The following is a 26,723-nucleotide window of genomic DNA, read 5'->3' on the forward strand; positions in this document are numbered from 1 at the left end:
AAAAAGGAATGATTCTTAACAATAAATCGACTCTTGCTTGCATCAAGCTGTGTCCCGTCTCTCTCCGTCGTGGCAAAGAAACATCAATTAGGACGTAAGTTTGAGTCTAACACCGTATTTTAAGTAAATTACACATCCAAGGACTATGTGCTCTGTGGAAATAAAATGACTTCTTTGACAATTTCCTGTACCCCCCTCCTCCTGATCTGTTCGATGAATTCCTTGCTTGTCTCGAATTGGTCACAAATGCAGGCAAAGCATTTCATTGTAACTAGTTCAAGCTCCCCTTTGTCCTTGAAGGTACACAAAACCTGCTGAAACCAAACTTGTAGTTTGGATCAGAGTCAAGGGTTCAGTTTTTGTCTGAGTCTGCGCAAAACAGAAGGTTACTTGCCTTCGGAGGAGCCATCCGACTTCATCCCCATGACCCTCAACGACCACCACCAAACAGCAGTGCGCGGGCGCAATTGGGAGGAGTTGATGGAAATCACTTCTTGGAACTCATTTTAATACGAAGCGGGACAGGTTATGAATATGTACAGGCGTATGAGGTAACCTAATGAATAAGTAACATTGAACTGTATATAACCAAGAAGAACTGCCACGTTAGTGTGCATGTCTGCAGTGGAGCAATGCCCCATGCACCCAGTGCTGAACCATGACAAGTAGCAACTAATGAAACCCCACCCCTGTCTGACGTGAAGTCAATTCAGACTGATGGGACATCTCAGCTCTGTGGTGGTAGATATTGTAATCTCTCTCTCTCACTCTCTTTCTCACTCTTTTCTCTTTCTCTTCCCTATTCCCCCCCTTCTCCTGCACACTTGTTGCAGGCTAAGTAAAGTAACTTAAACCTTGACTCCATTTTGAGTCTTAATTCTGTTCCCGAGAATTGTGAAGACCTCCTCACGATAAAGCACCTAATTGGACATCACTCAGGGGTTAAGCCCAGCTGCCCCAGGCCACCCAGAGCAATCTGAGGTCGGTTTGAACGCAAGGGGGTTTAACCTCTGCCAAAGCAGTCTATCTAGGTGCAGATCGTGAGACACAAGTAAATGAGCTGCGGGGTAAAACAGTTGCACAATGAGATTCTGCCAGGAAGAATGCTGCAAATACAATCAGCAACAATAGAGGGACCCTGCCTCCATCCCGGTGGAGGAGAGGGATAACAGTGTTTATTGGACTGTGCGAATCTGATGGCCTGGCTCATCAGACCCACAAGAGTACAAGGCTCTGGTGGATACTGCTGCCCAGTGTACGCTAATGCCATCGAATCATGTAGGGGCAGAACCTGTTTGTATTTCCAGAGTGACAGGGGGATCCCAACAATTGACTGTGTTAGAGGCTGAAGTGAGCCTAACTGGGAAGGACTGGGAGAAACACCTCATTGTGACTGGCCCAGAATCTCCATGCATTTTCAGTATAGATTATCTCTATAGAGGGTATTTCAAAGACCCAAAAGGGTACCGGTGGGCTTTTGGAATAGCTGCTTTGGAGACAGAAGACATTGAACAATTGCGTGCCTTGCCTGGACTCTCGGAGGATCCTTCTGTTGTGGGGTTGTTGAAGGTCGAAGAACAGCAAGTGCAAATTGCTACGATGACGGTGCACAGAAGACAATACCGTACTAACCAAGATTCCCTGATCCCCATCCATAAGCTGATTCATCAACTGGAGAGTCAAGGAGTGATCAGCCGAACCCGCTCACCCTTTAACAGTCCCATATGGCCAGTGCGGAAGTCTGATGGAGAGTGGAGGCTGACAGTGGATTATCGTGGCCTAAATGAAGTCACTCCAGGTATGAGTGCTGCTGTACTGGACATGCTGGAACTGCAGTATGAACTGGAATCAAAGGCAGCCAAGTGGAACACCACAACTGACATTGCAAATGCTTTCTTCTCAATACCACTGGCACCAGAGTGCAGGCCACAGTTTGCTTTCACTTGGAGAGGCATCCAATATACATGGAATCGTCTGCCCCAGGGGTGGAAACACAGTCCCACCATCTGCCATGGACTAATCCAGACTACACTGGAAAAGGGTGAAGCCCCAGAGCACCTGCAGTGTATTGATGACATCATTGTATGGGGCAATACAGCAAAGGAAGTATTTGAGAAAGGAAAAAGGATAATTCAAATCCTTTTAGAAGCTGGTCTTGCTATAAAACAAAGTAAAGTCAAGGGGCCTACGCAAGAAATCCAGTTTTTAGGAATAAAATGGCAGGATGGGCATCGTCAGATCCCAATGGACATTATCAATAAAATAGCAGCTATGTCTCCACCAAGCAACAAAAAATGAAACACAAGCTTTCTTAGGTGTTATAGGTTTTTGGCGAATGCATGTCCCAAACTACAGTTTCATTGTGAGCCCACTCTACCACGTAACTCGGAAGAAGAATGATTTCCAATGGGGCCCTGAGCAGCAACAAGCCTTTGAGCAGATCAAACGCGAGATAGTCCATGCTGTGGCCCTTGGGCCTGTCCGGACAGGGACAGATGTTAAAAATATGCTTTACACTGCAGCCGGGGAGAATGGCCCTACCTGGAGTCTCTGGCAGAAAGCACAAGGGGAGACTCAAGGTCGACCACTGGGGTTTTGGAGTTGGGCCTACAAAGGATCTGAGGCCAATTACACTCCAAGAGAAAAGGAAATACTGGCCGCCTATGAAGGGGTTCGAGCCGCTTCAGAAGTGATTGGAACTGAAGCCCAGCTCCTCCTGGCACCCCGACTACCGGTGCTGGGCTGGATGTTCAAAGGGAAGGTCCCTTCTACACACCATGCCACTGATGCTACGTGGAGCAAGTGGGTTGCACTGATTACTCAGCAGGCATCAAGGGAGAGATGCAACATATAGATGGGCTCGAGATCGAGGGGTGGACTTAACCATGGATGCTATTGCACAAGTTATCCATGAGTGTGAGACGTGTGCCGCAATCAGGCAAGCGAAGCGGTTGAAGCCCCTTTGGTATGGAGGATGGTGGATGAAATATAAATATGGGGAGGCCTGGCAGATTGATTACATCACCCTCCCACGAACCCGCCATGGCAAACGTTACGTGCTTACAATGGTGCAGGCGACCACCGGCTGGCTAGAAACATATCCTGTACCCCATGCCACTGCCCGGAATACAATCCTGGGCCTTGAAAGGCAGGTCCTATGGCGACACGGCACCCCAGAAAGAATCGAGTCGGACAACGGGACTCATTTCCGAAACGCTCTCATAGACACCTGGGCCAAAGAGCATGGCATTGAGTGGGTGTACCACATTCCTTATCATGCACCAGCCTCTGGGAAAATTGAACGATATAATGGGCTTTTAAAGACTACCCTGAAAGCGATGGGTGGTGGAACATTCAAACACTGGGATACACATTTAGCTAAAGCCACGTGGTTATTTAACTCTAGGGGATCCACCAATCGAGCTGGTCCTGCCCAGTCAAAATTTCCACGCACTGTAGAAGGAGACAGAGTCCCAGTGGTGCATATGAAGAGTATATTAGGTAAGACAGTTTGGGTCATCCCTGCTTCAGGCAAAGGTAAACCCATGTCAGGGATTGTTTTTGCTCAAGGACCTGGTTGTACTTGGTGGGTAATGCAGGAGGATGGAGAAATTCGATGTGTACCTCAAAGGGATTTGATTTTAGGTGAGAATAGCCAATATAATTAATAAGGTAGAAATTGTATTATTATAATTGTTAAATAACCCATTACTGTACATTCATTATTGCTATTATTGATGTATGTTGTTGTATGTTGTCACAGCCAGAGTCATAACAAGTCAATGAAGGATGACAGGACCAAGACCTGGTGTTCCAAGAACATTTTCCTCCTTCCCTTTGAAAATGAGCATCTTTGATTCACAGACTATGAACATGGACCATGTCAGCTGTATCGGTTGAGAGCCCGAGATGCAGCACGAAACGATCCAATGGCGCATACTGACACCATGAGAGACTGTTACAACGAATGAAGCCTGAAAATCATCATGGACTAAATGTTCATTCACTCAACAAACGCAGAGGAATGGTCCATAGACTAAGGGAATAATCCCTGTATGCACATGTGTGCGTATACATGTGTACATGCATATATGTGTGTCTGAAACAAGAAACTGGTTGTACCCAGAAGAAATGGTTGGATCTGGTCATGACGTAAATGGTATGGAATAAGGGGTGGATAATGTCCTGGTTTTGGTCAGGATAGAGCTAACTTCATTTGTAGCAGAGGATGGAATGCTGTGTTTGAGAGTTAAAATGAAAGCAGTGCTGATAACACCCTGATGGTTTTAGTTGCTGTCAGACAGTCAAGGACTTTCTCAGCTCTTCCTATTTCTCTATTCATGAGAAAGGAGGGGCGAAGCCATGACAGGTGACCCAAACTGGCCGAAGAGAGTATTCCATGCCAATTATGTCCTGCCCAGGATATCGGGGGGCTGATGGGGGAAGAGCAGGGGCGGCTCCGGGACGCACGGTTCTTGGGGGACGGTTGGGTTCCGGAACGGCTCTGGGTGGCACGGCCTGAGCTGTGTGGTTTGGTGAGAAACTGCATTGTGTATCAACAGCTTCATGTGTTTTTGCTCTGAAGTCCTGTTAGCATTGTTATATTTTATCTTTCTGTTATCTTAGTAAACTATCCTTATCCCAACCCACGGGCCTCTTAGTGTCTTGGTTTTGGGGTTGTTATTTGCCCCTTTCCTTTCCCTCCCTTGCCTCTCACACACACACACACACACACACACCCCTCCCCCGCTTCACTCTTTCCCTGCTCGTTTCAATTAAGGAGCAGGCAGCTGCGTGGATCTCAGCTCTCAGCCGGGGTAAAACCACGACAGGCTGTAATCATGTTTTCAGTAAAAAACTAACTTGTTGGTGCAGGTGTTGGGAGCCCAGAAAAGCATGGAGAGGAGATGTGGGGAGCGTGCGCTGAGAGCAAGGAGGGCATTCAGACTCCTTGGGACCACCGAGGGACCCCCTGGCTGTCACTGAGCATACTCTATCTTTGGGGAATTAAGAGAAATGACTTCTTACAAATAATTTGCATAACTCTGCCTTTCCCTAGAAATTATAATGAATATGTAGAGTTAATCTGTATAAATAGGAGAAATTTGGCTCTAATGGGCACACACACTGGGAGGAGCGATCCCCTGTGTGCCCAGAGCTACAATAAAGGATCCCTGCTCAACAGTCACCAAGGCTGGTGAGTTTGGATTCCAGCTTTCCGAGGCATCAGTTTGGCACCCAGATGGGACCCTCTCTGCTGGGCTGCAGGACCCAGTGAGGAACAGGACTCCCCAGGCACGCCCTGGGATTTCCCGCAGGGACTCCTCGCCCTGCCTGGCTCACTGTGGCAGCAGACCAGGACCATCCTCCCATTGTTAAGGTGTTCCTTTAACTTTATTTGAGCTCCTGGTTTGGTGGATGCCCATCTGTATCTGGTGTACTTGGGTATCTTGGCATTTGGTTTCTGGAGACCAGTAGTCTGGGGATACTGTAGGCAGTTGGGAGACATCCCAGGCGAGTGTCGTATCCCAGGTCACTAGTGCCTGATTGTATACACCTGGTTAGTAGCCTGTAAATGCTGCTAACAATCGGAATCTCCATAACTGTATCGAGTGAGCATTGTTCTGGTTTGGATTTATCATATAAAGATCTTGTGCAGTGTGACCGAGGCGTTTCAGTAATCACAAGGGGAGGGTGGAGTCCTGCTGCCACCTTCTGTCACAGCGTGCTGCTCTGCGGTCAGTGAGAGAGCTCCTGCCTGTCACAGGGAGACCAGGGTTTGATTCCCAACGCTGCAATTCTTGTGGAGTCTGATGACACTGTGATTAAAGTAACTAACACTGTGAAGCCAGCTGCTTTTCTCAGTGAAACTACAACCGAACCACTGGTACACGATTGCTTGGAGACTATGGAAGCTGTGTATTCTAGCAGACCTGATTTGAAGGAAGAACCTTTAGAAGGTGCCCAAGATTCCTGGTTCACAGGTAGCAGTAGTTTCGTCTGACAAGGAATCCCTAAGACTGGGTATGCAGTGACCACTACTGACCAGGTAAGAGAATCAAATCCTTTTCCTACTGGAACTTCAGCCCAAAAAGCAGAAATCAGTGCCCTCACCACAGCACTGGAACTTGCAGCAGGAAAAAGGATAAATATATGGACAGACTCCAAGAATGCTTTTGGAGTTGTGCTGCCCATGGAGCGATTTGGAAAGAATGTGGACTTTTAACAAGTCACGGGAAACACATTAAGCATGCAGGAGAAATACTTCCCTTATTAGAAGCAGTACAGCCACCAGCCAGGGTTGCCATTCTGCACTGTCGGGGACATACCAAAAGTAACACTGATCCAGAAAAAGGTAACAGACTGGCCGATCATGAAGCTAAGCAGGCTGCAGAAAGGACATCTGGAAATCAAATTTTAACTCTGGTTGCAACCAGTAAAGACTATGAACTTGAATTCTGTGATCAGGAAAATGTTAAATATTCTAAATCAGGTCAGGAATTCATGACAGAACTTAAAGTACAAATCCCCTCTAAAGGATGGGCACTTTTAGAGGATGGAAGGATAATTAGACCCTCCAATTTCATTTGGAATTTGGTTAAGAAAGAACATGATAAAACCCATTGGGGAGCAGATGCTTTATAGGAATATTTAAGTCAAAAGTGGATAGGGAAAAATATGTGTACAACTGTCCAACAGATCACACAGCAATGTGCAGTGTGCTGAAGAAATCATCCTAATACAGGGAATCGAATAAAATGGGGTACGATTGGAAAGGGAAATACTCCTGGAGAAACCTGGCCAATTGATTTGTCTGAACTCCAAAGAAAAGGGGGTTATCCATACCTGTTGGCACTGATGGATACTTTTACTGGACGGCCAGAAGCTTTCCCTTGCAGAACTAACAAAGCAAGAGAAGTAACTAAGGTACTGCTAAATGAAAGAATACCTCGATTTGGGGTCATTGCATCAGATGGGGGATCACACCTGAGCCTGGGCACGTCAGGTGGCATCAGAGCGGGAAAAACAGCCCCATCTGGGGATGTGGATTCCAACTGAAGGGAACTCAATTGCTGCTCAATCGCAGAAACTACCAGGGAAAAGCTGACCCGGGAACGAGCGGGTGGGGGAGAAAGTTGACAGCGGGACGGGGGGAGGTGGGAGCGTGGAAACGGCGCCCGGTCCCGGCGCTGCCCCGGCTCCGAGCGCTCGCCCGGGGCTCAGCCCCGCTGGCCGGCAGGACCGCGCTGTGCGGCGCTGCAAGAAGCGGCCGAGAGAGCGCGGCCAGGGATGCGCTTATCCCCTGAGAGCAGGGCTGGGGACAGAGCCAAAGGGGCTCTGAGAGCCACCGGTGACAGGGGGCAGCTCCCGGGAAACACTGACCCTGGGAACAGAAACCCCGCTGGGGCTGATCAGGGGCTGTGACCCGCACAGCCACTTGCCCACCGACAGGATCCAACACGGGAGCCACTGGCTAAGGGACACATCCCGCCTTCCACAAGGCCCTGGAACACGCCTCTTGGTGCCATTCCTGGAAAGGACGGGAGATGGCGCTGGGAGCACGAGTTAAGGAAAGTCCCTCCAGGGATGGGAGAGCTGGGAGCTTGGCAGCTCGGGCTGACCCCTCCAGACAGCAGACCTAAAAACGGGGGCGTTTTCATCACTGAGCTCAAAGATTGTTTTTTCACTATTCCTCTACACCCTGATGATTAGGAAAAATTGCCTTTTCAGTCCCTGCTACAAACAAAAATGAACCCATGGAGAGGAATCATTGGGTGGTGCTGCCACAAGGCACAAAACATTCACCCACTGTGTGCCAGGCTCATGTACCCTGGGCACTGGCTCCAGTACGAAAAGCCCATCCTGATCTCATCTTCTCTCATGACATGGAGAAGAGGCTGATTGCAGGAAAAAACTTGAGCATTGACAGTTGGATTCATGAGTTGACAGGGCATTTGAAAAGCAAGGGGTTACAGATTGCTCCAGAGGAAATTCAAAAGAAGCCAGTGTGGAAATATCTGGGGTGGCAGATTGACAAAAGTACCGTAACACCCCAAAAGATTGAGATCCCAGCTGAGGTCAGCACGGTAAATGATGTTCAAAAGCTGCTCGGAGATATTAACTGGGTTAGACCATTGTCTGGCATTACAAATAGGGAACTGGAACCTTTAGTGGCATTGCTGAAGGGAGGAGGTGGTGCAGGAGCACCCAGAATCCTGTCAGAAGCAGCTGAAAAGGCCCTGGAAGTTATTAGTACCCATCGATGGGATTCTGACTGCTATTATAATGCAGGGGACTAATGACAAAGATCCCTTAAGGCTGTTAGAATGGGTGTTTTTGCCAGTGCAGCCAAAGGGAACTGTGACTCTGTGTTTGGAGGCGACAGCCCAGGTCAGTGTAAGAAGCCTTGAGGAACAGCACTGCCCTGCAAATAGCTTTATTAGACTGTGCAGGGGAAATGAAAGTGCATTACCCACCACACAGAATCTCTACAGTAGCACAGAACTGTCAAACAGAAGAAAAGCACTTGTTGTGTGGGTGTCAGTTTCGGGGTGTTACAGTATTTACTGATGGGGGAGGCAGAACTCAGAAGGCTGCAATGACATAGCAAGCGAATGGAGAAAGGCAGCATTTGATATTAAAAGGAGCCCCAGCCTCAGCTCAGCAGTTGGAGCTGCAGGCAGCTGTACAAGTGTTTGACAAGTGGAAGGCTGAACCGGTTCATACAGTCTGTGACTCCCTGTGTGTGGTGGGAATAGTGACCCGAATGGAACGGGCACTATTGAAAGGGGTTTCAGACCAGAGAGTGTACAGGTTGGTTAAGGAATTCTGGCTCCTCCTGTCTAACCGACAGCATCAGTACTTTATTACCCATATTTGCAGCCCCACTGCACTAACTCAAGGTCTGGCAGAAGGCAATCAGAGAGCAGACAGGTTGGCAGCACCAGCGTGGGCTGCTCCCTCAGCAGAGCGCTGCGCACAGGCTCGGACATCACATGAATCCTTTCATCAGTCTGCCAGGGTGCTTCAGCGACAACACCACCTGTCAGTTGCTGAGGCTAAAGGGATTGTACAGTCGTGCCTGGACTGTCAGCAGTTCACCAGTGGCCTTGCCCCTGGTGTCAGTCCTCGTGGCACAGGCCCACCAGAAGCCTGGCAAATGGACGTTACCCACCTCCCAGAATTTGGAGGGCAAAAGTATGTCCGTGTTTGTCTAGATCCCTTTTCTCTGGCAGTGTGGGGCTACTGCACAAAGGGGGATGTAGTAAACATGTCCAACGCCACGTGCTCTCTGCCACAGCAGCACCTGGGGTACCCCCTGAAATCAGACCCGACAGTGGCCCAGGATATACAGCACAGGCAACACAAACCTCCTGCCAGCTCTGGGGCATTCCCCATGTCACAGGGACACCGCACTCGCCCACAGGCCAGGCCATGGGGGAACGGAGGAATCAAACTCTCAAGCGTTTGCTTCACAAACAAAAAGGGGGAGGGAAGGACATCTCCCCAGCTGCTCGACTAAACAAAGCTCTTTCTCTTTTGAACCATTTAAGTCTGCCACAGGACAGTTTGGCACCTCCAATGATGAAACCTGGAGTAGGTTTAAAAGGAGGTTTGGAAGGGATCAAAGAAAGTCAATGTCAGGTGTTAGGAAGAAATGAAGTTACAGGTACTGACTTGGGGAAGGAGATCTGCCTGTGTCATTACAGATACGGGAACCAAGTGGGGACCAGCCAAGTGGGTAAAGCTGTGCATCCAGAAGAAAGCAAGCCTGCAGGAACCAGGACCAGATCCTGACCCCAGGATCAGTCAAGTGTTCCAACTGCAGCCACGTTGGACTCAAGTTTTGTTCTGGGACATACTGAACTATTTGACAGTCTTTAAAATACGCCTGAAAATTAGTGAAACAGTGACTTCCCCACAGCCTAAGATCACTGACAATAATGGCTGCCTGTACCAGAAGAGAAGCTGATGTTACCTACACCCAGACACTCCTGACACTCCTGACTGGCAAAGCAAACAAATGCAACAGCAAAGGTAGCTAAGGCACTTGGTCACAGATGTGGATTCTGTGAGACCTGCCACCTCACAGAATCCTGCAGCAACTGATCTCCTGTTCCTGGCTCACAGACACGGGTGTCAAGATTCTGGTGGCACGTGCTGCAGGAATCTGTCTGACCACTCTCAGTCCATTCATGCCAGCATTCAGAAATTAACAGATCAAACACAAAAGATACAACAAGAAAAAGGATTCTTTGCAGTTAATATATCTGCTAGCATGGAGTTCTTCCAAAGGGACACAAGTGATGCTGTCCATAGATTGCAATTACAAGTTTCCTCCTTCAGTAACGTAGTTAGACACAATCGGATGGCCTCAGATCTGCTGCTGGCCAAAGAAGGAGGTGTGTGCATGGTAATACATCAATGCTGTTGTGCATACATAAGTCAGAAAAAAGAAATTGAAACATTTAAATAATATGTGGAAGCAAACAAAGATTCTTTACCGAGTAGCTCAAGATGATACACCCTGGGGATTTAAAGTAGTCTGGAATCAGCTCACTTCCTGGCTCCCAAACTTTGCCTGGCTCAAACAACTTTTCACATTTGTTATTTTGAGAAGTATTTTACTTTTACTTTCTTGTGTGGGGATTCAGTGTTCTTTCTGGTGTTATAAACAGATCAGTGTAACATACGGGGATTGGAGAAGAAATAAAATAAGACGTGCCCTGAGTCCCAATCAAGCCCCACTATTCAGCTGCCTAAGCAGTGAGATAAAGCCAAGCATTTGAGGGTCCCCATTTGGCTTCAATGCAAAGCAGGAACCTGCCAGACATGCAGCATGTGAAGAAGGCGCCTTGGTTGAGCCTGTACCAGGTTTTCCTGTTGGAAACACCTAATCCATAGATAAACAGGGGAGGGATTTCGGAGGGGAATATGGTATAAAAATGCTGTAAACTCTGACCACAGGTGTGCCTACTTTGCTCGGTCACCCTCTCTTGCAGGAAGGTATAATAAATTACTGCTTCACTAGTATGTCACTGTGAGTCCTTTCTTAGGACCTTTGGCATTTCTAACAAAGGGGAGTGAGCAAGCGGCGTGGTGGGCATTTGGCCTGTAGCCAGGGCAAAACCTCCACACACACCACCTTAATCCCACCCAAAGCAGTGGGATTCATTCCAAGCTGCACACCCTTCTGCAGTTTCAGACACCCCACAGTTTCCCAAGGGACACCAAACCCCAGAAGAACCAGGGCTGTGAAATACCTCTGTCATGGGCGGCACCTGCTTGTAGCTGTTGAGCTTCCTGCCCATCAGGATGTTCTGCAGGTGGCTGAGGGCTGAGGAAAGAACACACAGAACAGGGATTTACAACCACGGCTGAGCTTCCCACAAGCAAACTTCCAAAGCTAATTGCTGTAGTTGCCCTTCCAAGCCCCCTGGGATCATCTCAGACACACACACAGCCACCGCAGAGCATCCCCCACCTCTCCCAGTCAAGGCACCGATAATTTTCCTGCCACACTGGGATAATTCCCTTCTGAGAGCTCCATGCAAGGACTCACACAGGGGACCTGGGAACACCTTTGCCACCTTACAGCCCGTCCCAGGCAGCGCTGCTGGAAAACCTCTTTGCAGCGGGAGAGCAGCTGAAGCACCTGACACGGCTTCCCTGGCACCGCTTCGCCCGCCATTCCCAGTGAGGGGTCGCTGAGGGAAACCGGGTCTCCCGCTCACATCGTGCCAGGACAGCCAGCAGCGCCTGCACAGGCACCTTCCTGCCCTGGCCCTGTGCTCTGCACGGCTGCTGGGAACTACTACTGGTGCAGCCGGTGTCTCTCTGCACAGGACGCTCCTTCTCCTCAGGGACACAGAAGCCACAGGCATGGCATGGCCACCGCTGCCCAAAGCATGGGGGCTGGAACAAGACGGATCTCTAAGGTCCTTTCTCACCCCACAACCATCCACCATCTCTTACTGGGAGCTCTGAGATACTGGCAACCGTTAACACCTGGGAAGGCATCCCTGTTTCTGCACAAGCCCTACGCCGGGACCCCTCTCCACCCGCTGTACAGACAAACACAGACACACACAGACAGACTGACTGACAGACACCCCCCCCCGCCCCCTCCCCCCCCCCCCCCACACACACACTCCTCTGCTCCTGCCCCACACACGCTCCCAGGGCCCGTTTCCTTTCAAATTCCCGCTTCACAGACGGAAAAGCCAACGGGGTTGGAGGGGAGCAGGTTTGCCAGGGGCGTTCTCGGGGCGGGGGGACACCGAGCTCCGCTCCGCCCTGGGCTCTAAGGCCGAGGAGAGGCGGCCGAGGCGCCGCGCTCCGGGCTGGCTCGGAGGGGAGTGGGGGGAGAGGTCCCACAGGCCGCACCCCGAGAGGCCGCGGGGACTCGGGACGGGACGAGACTCTCAGTGGCCGTACGGTCTCGGGGCGGCTCCCTGACCTGGGGGGCGGCCCCTTGAGCGGCGGCGAAGACCCCCGGCAGGCTGCAGTGGAAACGCGCCCATCCTGTGCGACGCCCGGCACGGCCCGGCCGCCCCTCCCACGACCCTGCGGAGCAGCCCCTCCATGGGCTCCTACCGCTGCCTGTCAGGGGAGGGAGAGCCCAGGGAACCCAAGGGGCGGGGCCAGGGGCGGTCACGCTGCTCCCCCTCCCGCGGGCGGGGCCTCACTCGCCAGCACCGGGCTGGGTGGGCTGGGCCGTGTCCATCCCCCCTCCCCCGGCTCTGCCTCCTGCTTCCCGGCCGGCCGGCCCCTCCTCCGGCTGGGCGGGACGCTTCCCTCTTCCCTCGCCTTCGGAAAGCCCCGGGCGGGGCTTCTGCGGGGAGCTCGGCGCCGAGCAGCCGCCGCCCGGGCCGTGCGTGGGCGCTGCGGGAGCTGCTGAGCTCTCCACGGCGGTGCCGGAGGAGAGGGGCGGCTCTCTCCTCTCTCTCTCCGCCCCCAAAACGCGGGCTCCGTGGCCCGGGGGACGCAGGTGGGTGGGACCGGCCAGTGGCCCGGCCCCTGGGCAGGTTCCCCCTCCGGTCTCCTCCCCCCGGCTCAGCGGGTGAGAGGACGGAGGCTCCCGGGGCTTACCGAGCCCTTTGCTCAGCGCTCTCCCGGCGCTCGCGGCCGGTCTCCGCTCCCGCTCCCGCAGCACAGACCGGCTCAGCCATGGCCGAAGGCTCGACTGAGCGAGAGCGGCGGGTGGGCAGGACGCGTGTCCCGGGAAACGGAGCGGGGAGTCCGAAAGCGTTTAACGGCCCCGCCCGGGACTGGCCAGACCGGCTGCCCGGGCAACGGCGACGCGCGACCGGCCGCCGAACCCGCCGGGAATTGCCGAACCCGCCGGGAATGGCCGAACCCAGCGGGCGGGAACGGGGCGGGTTTCCCCTGTCCCGCTGGGTTCGGCTGGGTCCCGCAGCCACCCCGCTCCCCCTGCCCTGACCGAGCCCGAAGGGCGGGGATGCGGGGAGGGAGGGAGCTGCGCGGGCAGCCGGGGTGAGGCTTCTCGGGGTGCCCCCGGGTTTCCACCCCGAGAATCCCGGCCCCCCCTGTGTTTACCTCACGTTTCTCCTTCCCGGGGAGAACAGGATTCCCCACCGAGGCAAAACTCCTCCGTGTCAGACGGGAGGAGCATCGATCCCTTTGAACAGCCAGCACCGGGAATCTCCTGCCTTCAAGTCAGGCTGCCAGCACTAGAACTAGATGCTGCCTCTCTCAGCACAGAGCAGATGAAGCCCCCAGCCCCATTTACACCAGCTACAAAGTCCCCACCACAAGGGCAGGGCTTATTCTCCCTGTCATGACTTCTTGGCGCTGGCGGGCAGCGGGTCAGCCGGGCTTCCAGGCCATTCTCCCTTCCCTTGTTGGAGGAGCTGTTTGTCCGTCTTCTTCTCTCCTTGCTGAACATCCTGGCAGAAGGGAGGGAGGGGGAGAAAGAATTAACAAAGGAGCTCAGGAGCTCAGGGTGTGAAGGGAACGTTTGTGATCTGGGGACAGAGCAAACTGCACAGGCTGTTCCCAAGACAGTGGCATGGTTGATGGGGGTGGACGTATAGAAGGGAGCATAAGAAATCGCATTTATAATTTACACATAAATAAGAGTAAATTCAATCACTAACTATTGCAAGATGCTTGGAGGGAAAAGTGCTAAGGAGAACAAAATAAATGAGAGCAAGGTTGTGACTCGCGACAGACAGGGACCACCTGTCAGCAGACAGACGGTCTGTTTAGAGACAGGCGGGAAGCCGGGTTTATCCCCCTCACCGGGATCCGACTCCAGGCACACCCATCCCTCGAAGGGCGAAGAGACCGGAGTGCCCACGCGAGACCAAAAAATCGCCGAATATAAAGTCCTCTCCCTAACAACGCACCAGATATTAAACTAAAAAGAACAGATAATACACTTCATCTCAGCCAAAAGGCCCAGAAGCGATGCCTGACAGCCAACCAGAACCTCTACACACCCCCGCCGGCACTCACACAAAACACGGTTAATACACATTTGCCCCGAAACACCCTCAGGTCCCCCTCGCATTCACATTCCCCTACCTATCCCCCTCTTCCCGCCGGGATCCGCTGCTCCCGGCTCCGTTAATCGGCGGAGAGCTCCGCACCGAGCACTCCCAGCAGCCCCTGCGCGCACCTCTGATCAATATTTGCATAGACACGCCCCTCTCCAGCCGCTCCTCTGCCCGGTATCCTCCCCAGATAGCACCCGGCTTCTTCCTTCCCAGAACCGGCCATAATAAGATGGGCAAACAGCCGGTGTGCGGATGCTTTTAGGCATCAAAGGTAAACTAAGGATATTTGGCGATAAGATGGGTTATCAGAACTCGTTATAATCACAAACCAGTCAGTGGGGTGTGAACAGTGTCTGTAACCAAGTAGCAGTTGTTCAGCTTGCCACCTTTGCAGTAACAAATGTCTCTAATCTGTGGGATTTCACCCAATAAACGGCTTCACCTGAAATTCATATCGAATTGGGTGTTGCTCGTTGCCGGTCACCACAAATGGTGACCCCGACGTGATCCCGAGATTGACCGACACAACCTGAACCTGCGACCGACCAGCTCCTGATACCATGAGTGAAGAAACCAGCGAAACTCCAGAGGGAAAGAGCAGCTGGAAACAATCCCTGCAGCAACCAGACAGTGCTCAAGGATGATGGAGAGAAGAGAAAACAACACCCTGCAGCAGTACGGCTGAGAAGGTGAGCAGCTGTTACAGCTCTGGGGAATGAGTTCTCTAGTGAGGAAAGGGCCACAGTCAGGATTTGAGCAACAACCCTTTCAAAGAGGCATAAAATAGGATGAGCCAGCACTGGAGCGTCTGCTGCGGTGGGGTCGTGACCATGGAGTTTCACTCCAACTGGACTTAGTGCTCAGTGTAAACACCTGGCAAGGGGTGGGGGATAAATTATGGGATGCAATCTCTAGGGGAGACAAGAAGGGCAAGAGAGTTGCTGCTGCTGGGAAACTTGGGATGTCCACTCTGGAAAGCATAAAAGCGGAGCAGACAGATGCCACGGGGGCTGCTAAAGCTCTGGCGGCAACGGCATGGCCTGCTGGGAAAGGGTTTGAGCCCCCAGTCCCAGGACCGACCGCCCACCCACCCGAAGGCTACGGATACAGAGAAACACAGACTAAAGCACCGGTCAGTGTTGTCCCCACGGCACCTCCTGAGCCCATGGACACTGACAAGGAGCCTGTGCACACGGACAAAAGCCCTACAGAGACGGTCCCGAAGCCGCCTGGCCAGAATCTGCCTTGTCAGACATCGGATCAGGGACCCACTTGGTCTCTACACCCACTGCTCCCATCCACACCTCCCACCCAACTCCCCCAGAAATCACTGTCTCCTGATGAATCGGTTTGCAGCATTTGCTCGTATGTGCCACAGGCTCAGGGATGCGTTTATCCACTGAGAGCAAGGCTGGGCACAGAGCAAAAGGATTTTTGATGGTGACCATTGAAAGTGGGCAGCTTACTTGAAAATCAACCTGGAAAATACAACCCCCCGTTTGGGTCGAGCGATGGCCGCTTACTAAAGAAAAACTTGCCCACTTCCAAGATTGAATAGAGGAGCAACTGACCAAGGGACACATCCAGCCCTCCACAAGTCCGTGGAACTCGCCTATTTTTTATTGGGTCTAACCCCCAGCCAAAGCAGTTTCCCTTGGACAGGTCACACAGGTCGGCGTACAGATGGGGCTGGAATAGCTCCAGAGAAGGAGACTCCAAACTCCCCTGGGCAGTCTGTCCCAGGGCTCCCTCACTCACTGAAAAAGTTCTTCCACATGTTGGTGTGGAAATTCCTATGCTCCTACAAGATGCCATTGCCCCTTGTCCTGTCTCCACAGACAAGTGAACCTGGTAGTGGCATTTCTTTACTTGGTGGTTCCCTGAGCAGTGAACCCCCTCATCTACAGCGTGAGGAACCAGGAGCTCCAGGATGCTGTGTGGAAACTGATGACTGGATGTTTCTAAGCAGCAACAAACTGCTGGTCTTCTGTGCATCGCTGGCCACGAAACTCACGTTAGCACCAGGCTGTATTTAGTAGGTTTTTGAGTAGTTGGTTTGGGTTTTTTTACTCCTAGTGTGTCTAAGCCATAATAACATGGTGCACGTTCATCCTCCCATGAAGTATCTCCCGGTCTTGTGTGACCCAGACACCGCGTAAGGACGAGCTGTGCTCCCTACGAAACGTGTTTGAACAGACCAGAAAAACTCCACACACTGGTAAGAGAACGTTTTCTTTTAAGAACTTGCCAAACCAAATTGTAACAGTGCAAAATAAGATTTCTCTGCAGAAATAAGCGTCAGAGCATCTGGGGCATCTCTAGTGGTCAAGCCGCTGAGCCAGCCCTCTTTCCACTAGAGCTCTGTTCACTGACAGCATCTAAAGGGGGGGAAAAGAAGTAGAAAGGTGAACAAGCCACTGGAAAGAACCATCAGCCAGTTGCTGATCAACACTCTGCATCATCATCATCGTCAACTCTAAGAGTGTTGAAAAAACAGACATGTGGCCAGACACACCTCATCTCCCATCGAGTTCAGAGCTCTACCAGTGGCAGACCTGTTGCACTGTCATAATTTGTGACCTGGAAAAGACAGACCGACATCAGTGTGCAGACAGACACCAGTCCTAGTCGCGAGTGTGAGCGATTCTCAGCAGTGCCCTGCCCTGAGCCACAGAGTTGGCACGGCCAGCGTCAGCCACTGCGCTGCCGATGCTGCACCAGGAAGGTCTCAGCACCAAGGTTTCTCCATGAGAGCCCTGCCCAGCAGCCAGGCGTCCAAGCTGGGCCTTTGTTCTGGCCTGGAGCACACACAGGATGCTGGAGGAGAGGGGCCAACAGCAGCACTCAACGCAGCAGCAAGGCTTTCCCAGACAGCTCCCACTGACCTGCGCCACCAGCACTGCGCCTCTGGTCATCTCCACAACGGCTGCGTCCGCTTGGGATGAGAAGTGATCCTCGTCTGTGGAGAGAGCAGAGCGGGAGACAGCAGATGAGATGGTGCCAGGCTTCACAGGCCAGGAGGGACTATGCAACCAGCCCTGCCTGACCTCTGACAGCAGCCCAAACAGAGAACCCTCCCCTGCCACCGCTGGAGGCATTTGCTGGACCCAGCCTATCCAGCTGGAGGTCACACAAGTATTATCCCTGCTGTGCTGCCGAAAGGAAAGGACCGAGCGCTTTCTAAAGCCACCTTCATGTGAACACCAGCAGCGGGTGAATTGGGAGGCTTGAAAGGCAGAAGAGCAGACTTTTCATCTGCCATTGCTGTTTTGACTCTGACTAGTAGGAAAATCTCAGGCGTTTGTCTAGCAAATTAAAAGCTAAGTTTGCCTTGGTAACTCCTTCCGGACAGTAGGTGGCAGAGTAGCTCCAGCTACTTCACCTATACCCTGAAGGTCCTGCCAACCTGCTCTTCAGTAATGTCATTCCTTCTCTCCTCCCTCCACACAGGAGAAAGCCTGGCCCTTCCCCATCTCTCCCCTGGAGCCTGACAGGTTGTGCCACACTCACACATTTAGAAGAAAATACGTTTTCTCCAGCCCTCTCTCCAGTCCCTTCAGAGGCTGCGCTCGCAAGGGGAGGGAGAAGGCTGAGACAGAATCAAGGCTGGTACACAGCTGGCACCCAGGGAAACCTGCCAGAGCACCACCAGGGTACGTCTCGAGAGCTCCGTTACCTGCCAGCGGGACCACGTTGTCCAGCAAAACTTCTGCTGCTTGGAAAGGCAGCGATAAGAAGTCAGACCTGAAGGAAAAGGGAACAAACCCAAAGAAGATGGATTTAAGTTTCTCCTGTGTCCTTGAAGGTTACAGCAATTAATCAACTGCTTTAGCAGGAATTCAGTTTAAAAGTAAAGACCCTCCAAAGACCCCAGACCACGCTCCCAGCAATCCAAGCAGCAGCAGCAGAGGAGCTACAGAACTGATCTTCCTGAGCTGGTCGATCTTCACTCTGTTGTAGCCTCCATAGTCCACGTAGCGGAGCTCCACTTCACCGGTCTCTTCAAAGTACCTATTGACTTGAGCCCGTAACCACGCCCCATCCAGAGCCGGAGCCGCGCAGATCCTGCCAACTGCAAAGCAGAAGAGCTCAGGGTGAGTGGATGCCCAGAAATGAGCCCTTCGGGCGGATCAGCCGCGCTGCACAGCGACCTCCTAAGAACCAACAGCATTCCTTCTGCTGCTCCCATCTCCCTTCCACACCCCTGCCCCTCCATCAGACCCGCCTGCAGCTGCGACACAGCAGAGCTGCCTTGGACTCTCAAGTCTGTCTGCCACTACCGTGCTCAGGGGCATTGGGCTTTTGCATGACCCTACAAGTTTCTCAAGCAAACAGCTTGTGAGCAGTTGAGTTACTTGCCTTCTACTGGAGTTGGCAGGGTGGGAATATCCAGTTGGGAATAGCAGGCATTCATCTGCTGGCCAAGTCTATGCTGGACACAGAAAGTAGGGTGTGTATGCTGCTGTAAAAACATGTGGCCAGCATTGACTTGGAGTTCAGCACGTGGGGGGCCATGCAACTCTTCACACAGAACTGACAGGGTTCAAGGGCACTTGGTCTGCAACCAACTGACTCAACCACAGCTCCTCAGAGCACGTCTCTGCCTCGCCCAGCAGCACCTCAGAAACCTGCTGCCATCCATCCATTCAGCAGCAGCCCATAAAGAGAGAAGGACCCCGTGCTTACTGGAGGCTGCCTCAACGGGAGCAGAAACCATTCATACGAGCAGGTCTCAAAGCAGCGGGGTGTTCAGCACCCAGACACGGCCCATTTCACTGGGCTGCTCAAGCACACCCTCAGCTTTAGACAGTAAACTCCATGCTGAAAGGGGACCAGCCCATTCACCCCTTTGCAGCAGACCCTGAAATTCACCCAGAGCCAACAGCGATGGGAATTCTGAGAGCAAATGCATACCCACCTGTACAAGGGCTAAATATTCCTCTACTGAGAGGAATAGATTTAGAGGGAGAGGATAGATTTAGACATGTTCTGAAGCAGAAGGGGTACAGCACATAAAACACTTGGTCCCCATGTATTTGTAGGAGGATTTGGAAATCCCTTACCTCCTGAGTGACCTTCACCCATTCCTGCTGCCCTGCTACCATCACGATGCATGGCCAGAGCATCCTCTTTATGCACCCCTTTACTGTGGGGCACGATGCTGCCTTCAGGTAGAGCCAGAGTGGGAGGCTTTTCTCTTGGTACTGAGCTCTGCTCAGCAGGCACATCTTGGCTTGCAGATACCCTCTGTGAATCCAACTGCTGGCCTGATGCACCAGACCACGTTGTCTTCTGCGGCGGGGCCTTCGCACTCGTCCCACCTTCAGATGCACGTGCACAGCCAGAGGACGCAACGCTCGCCATCTCCAGAGGCAGGGAGGCTGAGGCTTCATCCCCTGGGCACTGCTCTTCCTTGGAGGCTGCCTCTCTCGCCCCAACACTCGCTGCTGGTGTTTCCTGCTGCTCTTCAGCGGCTCTTTCTTCTTGATTAAAGGTGGCAGACTTTCTCCTTTGGCAGTACAGCCACCAGCAGCCAACAAGTGCCAGCACTCCAGGTATGGCACACAGGAGGACTCTGTGGAAGCGCCCAGCCATTTTACACAGCCTCAGGGATTACAGCTGGGAAGAGAAACAAGAAAGCACCTTACAATCGTCAGTGGGAAAGTAACACAAAGCCTGAAGCTTCATAAATGCCTGAAGGTGTTTCTATGAGCACCAACTGGGTCGTTTCCCAGTCCTGAAATTCATGTCCTGAAATTCAGTCCCTGAATTCCAGTCCTGAAATTCACGTCCCTACCAGAGAGCACACAACAAGTTCCTCACCCAAGACCATATATCAGGACATTTCACACCAATAGACTTCTGGATTTCACCTGACTTCACCTTTATACTTCAAACAATTTCACCAGGCAGAATCAAGGAAGACCAGAAAGCCCTGGGGGTGCCAGTGGAAAACACTGGTGCCCAAGTTGGCTTTTCCTCCTTTTTCTGAACGGGCTGGGAAATCTCACGCCTCTCAACTCCTGGCTACACGGCTGGTACTAAGGCCAGGGGGTTGGCTTGGACAACAAGGGGATGTTCTTTGGTGACTCCAACCTCTTGGAGAGGGACAGGATCCACCTGTCTAGAAGGGGCCCTCAGGAATCCCAGACCCAGGAGGTAGGATAAAGTCTGGAGAAAGGGCAGACGGAGTAAATACCGGCTTTACCATCTCTACCATCACCCGGCTGAGCCATCAAAGAGAAGACTTAAGAAATGAAAAAGAGAAGAAAAGGAAATTCCTCCCAGGCTGCCCAGGGAGGCTGGGGAGTCTCCTTCTCTGGAGGGATTCAACACCTACCTGGACCCTGTCATGTGTGACCTGCTCAAGGTGATCTCCCCAGACAAGACCGGAGGTGATCTCCCCTGACAAGGCTGGAGGTGCTTCCCCTCTGGGAAGTGACCTCCCAGGTGATGCCCCTCTGACAGAGATGTCACTGGTTGGTCACCAGAGGTCCCTGGCAACTGTTGCAATTCTAGACCTCTAGTGGGTTGGCTTGAGACAGGGGGGCAGCAGGCAGAAAACCAGGATGCACATCTTGCAGATGGGGACAAAGCCAGGAGATTCAAGATCCTGTCAAACTAGAGTTTTTTTAGTCCATCTGCAGCAGATACAGGACTGGGTTTTTTTTTTAATTACTATTTTTTAAGAGAATAGGCATAGCACTAACGTCATAGTAATAAAAGAAGTGAGAATGAATAAAACCTGAAGTATCTCTGTTTATCACACTCACAGGCCCCGTTACAAACCTGTAACTTGGCAAGTAAAAGCAGGTGAACAAGTTTGGATAAGAAAATAAATACAAATCTAATATCAATAGCAGTTCAATCTAAAAAATAAATTATAATTTGATTAAAGAAGTTGAATTGCAACTTCTTAAAGAAGTTGCACATGACAATTTGACATTCAATGAAGCCACAATTTGAGTATGTGAAAGTATTGAGTATGATTATCAAAACTTTCAAAGGGGGAAATGTGACAGTCACCCTAATAAAATAGCTTCACTTCTACGTTATTTTGGTTCTAGTGTAGGATTCGATTTTGATTTTAAAGGAGTTAGAGCAGCTGTGAGAATATAAGGGGGAAATAACAGAAAGAACCCCCAAAAAACCCACTCCAACATGATTGATGAAATATTGTTTATAGGGTCAACGCCGCTCCGGTCCCGAACAGCTTCACACCAGCACGGCTTTTTTTCTTATAGAATTTAAATATTTAATGCAATAAAATAAATAAATATTTCTCTTTGCACATTTAACAGACAAAAACAGAACAACAAACCCAACCCCACGTTGCAGGGACTTGGTCAAACTTCAGAAGAGAAACTAAAATGAGGGTCAGTCCAAGGGGATCACAGTGTGACTGCAGTGGTGCCCGTCTCACAGCAGCTGCTGGTGGATTATGTCCCACACCATCTTCCTGTGGAAGTGAGGGATGTGACTCTGGAAAGAGGAGAGAGAAAGCCATTAAATAGAAAGTCAGGGTGGCAAGGAGGCACAAACACCCAGTTCGTTAGGGACGGGGAGCGCAGCTCTGCCCTGCTGAGGCCACCCCAAAGTGCCGACCCCAGCAAGCGCGCGCCCAAGGAGAGGTACAAACCCTCAGCCCCTGCCCCAGGCTGCTGCCTGAACTCCCCTCCCCCAGCTCTTGAAAAAATCCAGGGCAAAAAGCTCTGGAGCTGTTGGAAACCTTTGCTCACCTGAGGAAAGGTCATGGGCTCGTCTTGGGAGATGCTGTCTGCGTGTTGGCAGGCGAAACCCCCACAGTCGCTGCTGTTCTGCTGCTGAGGGATTTCCTAGGGAAGGCAGAGGAAGGCAGAGGATGTGCCGTTCCCTCAGAGGACGAGCAGCAGGCGTTACCCACACCAGCCCTGCGCTAACCGCACCCAACTCGGGATGCGCTTCCCACTCCCGCAGCCTCGGCGGGTCCCCCCAGCTCTCGGCACACCCAGCTCTGCACAGCGCCGTGTCTCTGCAATCAAGGCTTGAGGCCTTGCTTTTCCCTCTGAGGGAATGTCCTGAGGAACACTGGCACCAGCCCCTGCTCTGTCACACACCGGGCTCTGTGCTCCAAGCCAGAATCAATCCTCATCCCAGAGCTGGGTTTGGCAGCCTACGGTCTCTGACAAGGGCTCAACAGATCCTTAAAAACTTATGGAATGGGGACAAAGTCAGATTCACCTGAATGGGGCAGACTGATTAAACAAACCCCAACCCCAAAACAGCAAAGAGAGCGTTGGGCCAGCAAGAAGAGGCTCTGCTTGGAGAGTCCAACCCAGCTTCCCGCTCCGCTCGCAGCCAGAGGAGGTGCCATAAGAACAGGAGAAGCTTCGGGCTGATGACTTGGGCTGAACTCGGACGGGTTCAGACCCTCACCACAAGGAGCCACAGTTCATTTTCCAAACCCAAGCAGCGCTCACTTACGTGGGGCTCCGTGCTGTGAGGAGTCCCCTGGGAACAAGCCAGCTCCACCTTTCTTTTCTCCCGGTTTTCTTCTTGCAGGAATTTGCTGTTTAACCCAAAAGAGAACAAAAGATCTTCTTTATCTCCAGCATTTATTCCCACAAAAAGCCAGCTGCTGAAGGAGACTCCCACAACAACAGAAGCTCATTTAGGAACCCTCCAGATCACCCCTTGTCAGAGGAGGAACAGGAGAACCAAGCAAGGAACTGCAATGCCCACCCTGTACCCACATACCAGGTGCACCTCCAGGAAGAGGAAATACAAAAGCTTTTGAGCAGAGGAAGTTCCCAGGCCGGGGGCTGGGACAATACCTGCTGTCTGCCCTCCAACACATGGTGTTACAACCACCAGCTTACGGGGATTCAAAGCTCTGCTGCCACAGAGAGAGTCACCAACAGCATGAAAAAAGGACTGAAGAGCACCATGTAACCACAAGCCTGAGTTAAGTAGCGGGTACCTAAGGGGGTGCAGTAATGTGTCACCCTCCACAAGTCCCGACAACCAGATACTACGTCCTCCTGCTGTGTGGTGCAGCTACAGTCTACCCACCAAGTGGGACAGGTACGAATCATGGGGATACTCACAGGTCTTTGGAGTCCCAGATGGAAAGGGATCTCCTCCATATTTCTGTTGGTCCAGCTGATACAGAGTTGTCACTGGTTGACTGGAGAAGGTTGGAAAACCGGACAAGGATGGAAGACGGAGCAAGGGTGGAACAGCAGAGTAGAATGGCATGTGGCAGTAGTAGGATGGAAAATGGAAGTAGGATGGCAAGCTGGAGTAGTAGGATGGCACACGGCAGTAGTAGGATGGCACACAGCAGTAGGATGGAACACAGCAGTAGGATGGAAGACTGGGGTGTGATTTAACTCCAGAGTAGATTCGAGCAACGGTGTAGATTGGAGCACTGTACAAGACTGGAGCAGGGGGGAAGGCTGGAGCACTGGAGAAGGCTGGAGCAGTCAAGGGGGCCTCAGCAGTCGAGGAGGCTGGAGCACTGTGGGGCAGGAAAAAACAACAGAAAGGAACCACAGTGTTTATAAGCACGGCATTTGGCATTGATACGTGTCAGAGCACCAGAAAGGAGACAATTTATTCCTACACAACTGTCTACATGTGAGTGGGGAGCCACAGCTAAAGGAAAACAAATACCTAAAGTACAAGGAGACTGTCAAACATCCTGCACTGGTGTCATGACAAAACACAGCAGGCATTTCTGTGCAGAGGCTCTTCACACTCAGCTGGGTGACTCTGAACTCGGGCAGACCAGAGGGGCAGGAATCAAATTTGTCACCTCACGGTTACCCAAAAGAGAAAACTGCCTCTAAGTTGTGCGAGAAGGACCAGGGGAGGTGGAAAGGAAGAGAGAAAATACTGGCATCCCCTGTCATTACCTTACATTTCACGGCCCCAGACTAAAAAAGAAAAAAAACATCTCTAGTTGGAAGGGGAGGAAGGAAAAATAAAATGCTACTGAAGGTTCACCTCCCTTAGGAAAGCAGCCCAGGAAACCTTGGAAAAACATCCCTGTGCGGACACAGAGACAAATGTTGGGCAGCACAGAGGATCTTCAGGAATGAAATGGAAAGCAAACCTGTCAGAGAAGAAAGTCAAAGCAAACAGAAGGGTTTTACCTGGCACAAGGAGCTGTCTTGTCCCAAAGGGAGAGTGTTCCATTGCCCAAGGGAGTCCCACAAGGCATTTGATCTACAAGAGGAGAGCATAAGCAAATCAGCCACTGTTAAAGGCAACTGAGGAGGTTGATGAGCTTCCCCAAAGGTCAGTCTTTACTCTCTCCCCTACATCCCCACATTCCCTGTGTTCTGTTCCTTTAGAACAGTCTCAGATTTTCTTACTGGCAACTGCAGCAAGTTGCGCTGGGCATGAGGTATCGCCAGGCTGAACCCCAGATTCAAACCCAAAAAGGGTTCTGGGGATCTAACACCTCAAACCAAACCAGTTTCCTTCTGGGCAGCTGGCAGCAGCCATATTGCAGCTGGAGCTGGCTGCATCCAAGGCAGCTCCGGGACTGAGATGCCGAGCGAAACGCCCGGCCCCGACCCAGCAGCAGCGCAGGGATGCAGGGAAGAGACTGAGTTCCCACCCCAGCACTGCCAGACGCTACCGAGGGGCGATGCCGCCACAGCCCGTCCGTGAGCCGAGGGGGAGAGTCGCACCACACGCCAGGAAGAGCGCAGGAGAAACAAGCTCACGCCCTGACGTCAGCCTTACCAGTCTGCACCAGTTCTTCCTCCAGCACAGAACTTCGGGGTCTTTTCACTGCAGGCTCAGATGACAGGGCCTGAGTCTGGAACAGAAACAAACAAAGCACCACCCTGAGTTTAACCTGAACACCAGCCCAAGCCAGCGGAAGCTTCTGGAAAGGGAGGCAGCTCTGGTCCCATTTAGGGACTGGGATTTGCTGGCTCAGAGCACAGCAGAAGAATCTTTGCAGGATCTCTGACCAGCACGCTGCCCTTTGGGTTTGATTGTTAATAGGGGCTCTCCCCCACACAGGGATTAAACCCCCTCAGGCTTCCTGCCCAGTTCCCCTCAGGCAGCTCCTCAGCATTCCGGAGTTCAGCCCTGACTCTGGCTCGGGGAGAGCTGAGCCCCTCAGAAAGGGGTTTTGTACAAACAAAGAGTCAATGGTGCTCTCAGGGACAAATAATAGAGCATGAGGGTTTCTTACTCCTCTCACCATACGGGGCAGTAAGAAAAAGAACACGGCACCTCCCAACCAAACTAAGGGGTCAAGCAGCTCAGGACTCGTTTTTACAGAGCCAAAGTCCTAGGGGAATCCTCTCCCGGGCCGGTGGATACCCAACCCAGCAGAGAGGGCTTTATCCAGAGGAAGCAGGCGATTGTTCTCAAATGGTCATGTAGTTTGGGTGCTCCTTCCTCAGCTCCACGTGCCAGAGCAGAGCAGGTAAAACCTGAGCAAGGCAAACCCAGCACACAAGAGGCACCTGCTGTCAAGGGCAAAGAAGAGCCTGAGGCTGCACAGGTTCAGGAAAGTCTCTGCTAACCTCTCCCACAGACTCTGCTCCTGGAGCGGCATCGCTGCCCGAAGCTCGGCGTTTCCTTGCTGCCCTGGCTGGTACCTTCACCGCAGCAGCAGCAGCTTCTTCAGCCTTCTCTTCACACCCAGGGATGGCAGCATCTGAACAACAAAAGCAGGCCACATGACAGCGTGACTTAAGAGGGGGTTCAGATCGCCATTTGCATGGCAGCCCAGCTCCTCGATCCCACCCAGAGCACTGGGATTCATTCCAAGCTGCACACCCTTCTGCAGTTTCAGACACCCCTCAGTTTTACAAGGGACACCAAACCCCAGAAGAACCAGGGCTGTGAACTACCTTTGTCATGGGCGCCACCTGGTTGTAGCTTTGGAGGTTCCTGCCCATCAGGATGTTCCACAGGCAGATGAGGGCTGTGGAGAGAAGACACAGAACAGGGATGTACAACCACGGCTCAGCTTCACACAAGCAAAACTCCCAGAGCTAATTGCTGGAGTTCCCTTTCCAAGCCCCCCTGGCATCATCTCAGACACACTCACAGACACCGCAAAGCATCCCCCGCCTCTCCCAGCCAAGGCACCGCTAATTATCCCACTACAGTGGGGTAATTCCCTTCTGTTAATGCTTCTTCATGAGTTACGCTTGTTCCCAGCACCAAACACAGGGCTTTGGCTTACGT

The 26,723-nt window shown here is 52.0% G+C and overlaps 1 protein-coding gene across 1 annotated transcript; it reads right to left on the reverse strand.

Moving 5' to 3' along the window:
* Positions 1–21,816: 21,816 nt before the first annotated feature.
* Positions 21,817–26,392, reverse strand: LOC311204482 (uncharacterized protein; the record flags this gene model as incomplete). Its single annotated transcript, XM_084280902.1, has 7 exons — positions 21,817–22,004; positions 22,262–22,357; positions 22,986–23,070; positions 23,609–24,021; positions 24,659–24,731; positions 25,257–25,332; positions 26,384–26,392. The coding sequence occupies 6 exons, from the start codon at positions 26,390–26,392 to the stop codon at positions 22,273–22,275; spliced, it is 741 nt and encodes a 246-aa protein (XP_084137028.1). The 3' UTR covers positions 21,817–22,004; positions 22,262–22,272.
* Positions 26,393–26,723: the final 331 nt, after the last annotated feature.

Source organism: Gallinula chloropus (genome assembly GCF_964237585.1).
Source record: "Gallinula chloropus genome assembly, contig: HAP1_SCAFFOLD_82, whole genome shotgun sequence".
Taxonomy (NCBI): Eukaryota; Metazoa; Chordata; class Aves; order Gruiformes; family Rallidae; genus Gallinula; species Gallinula chloropus.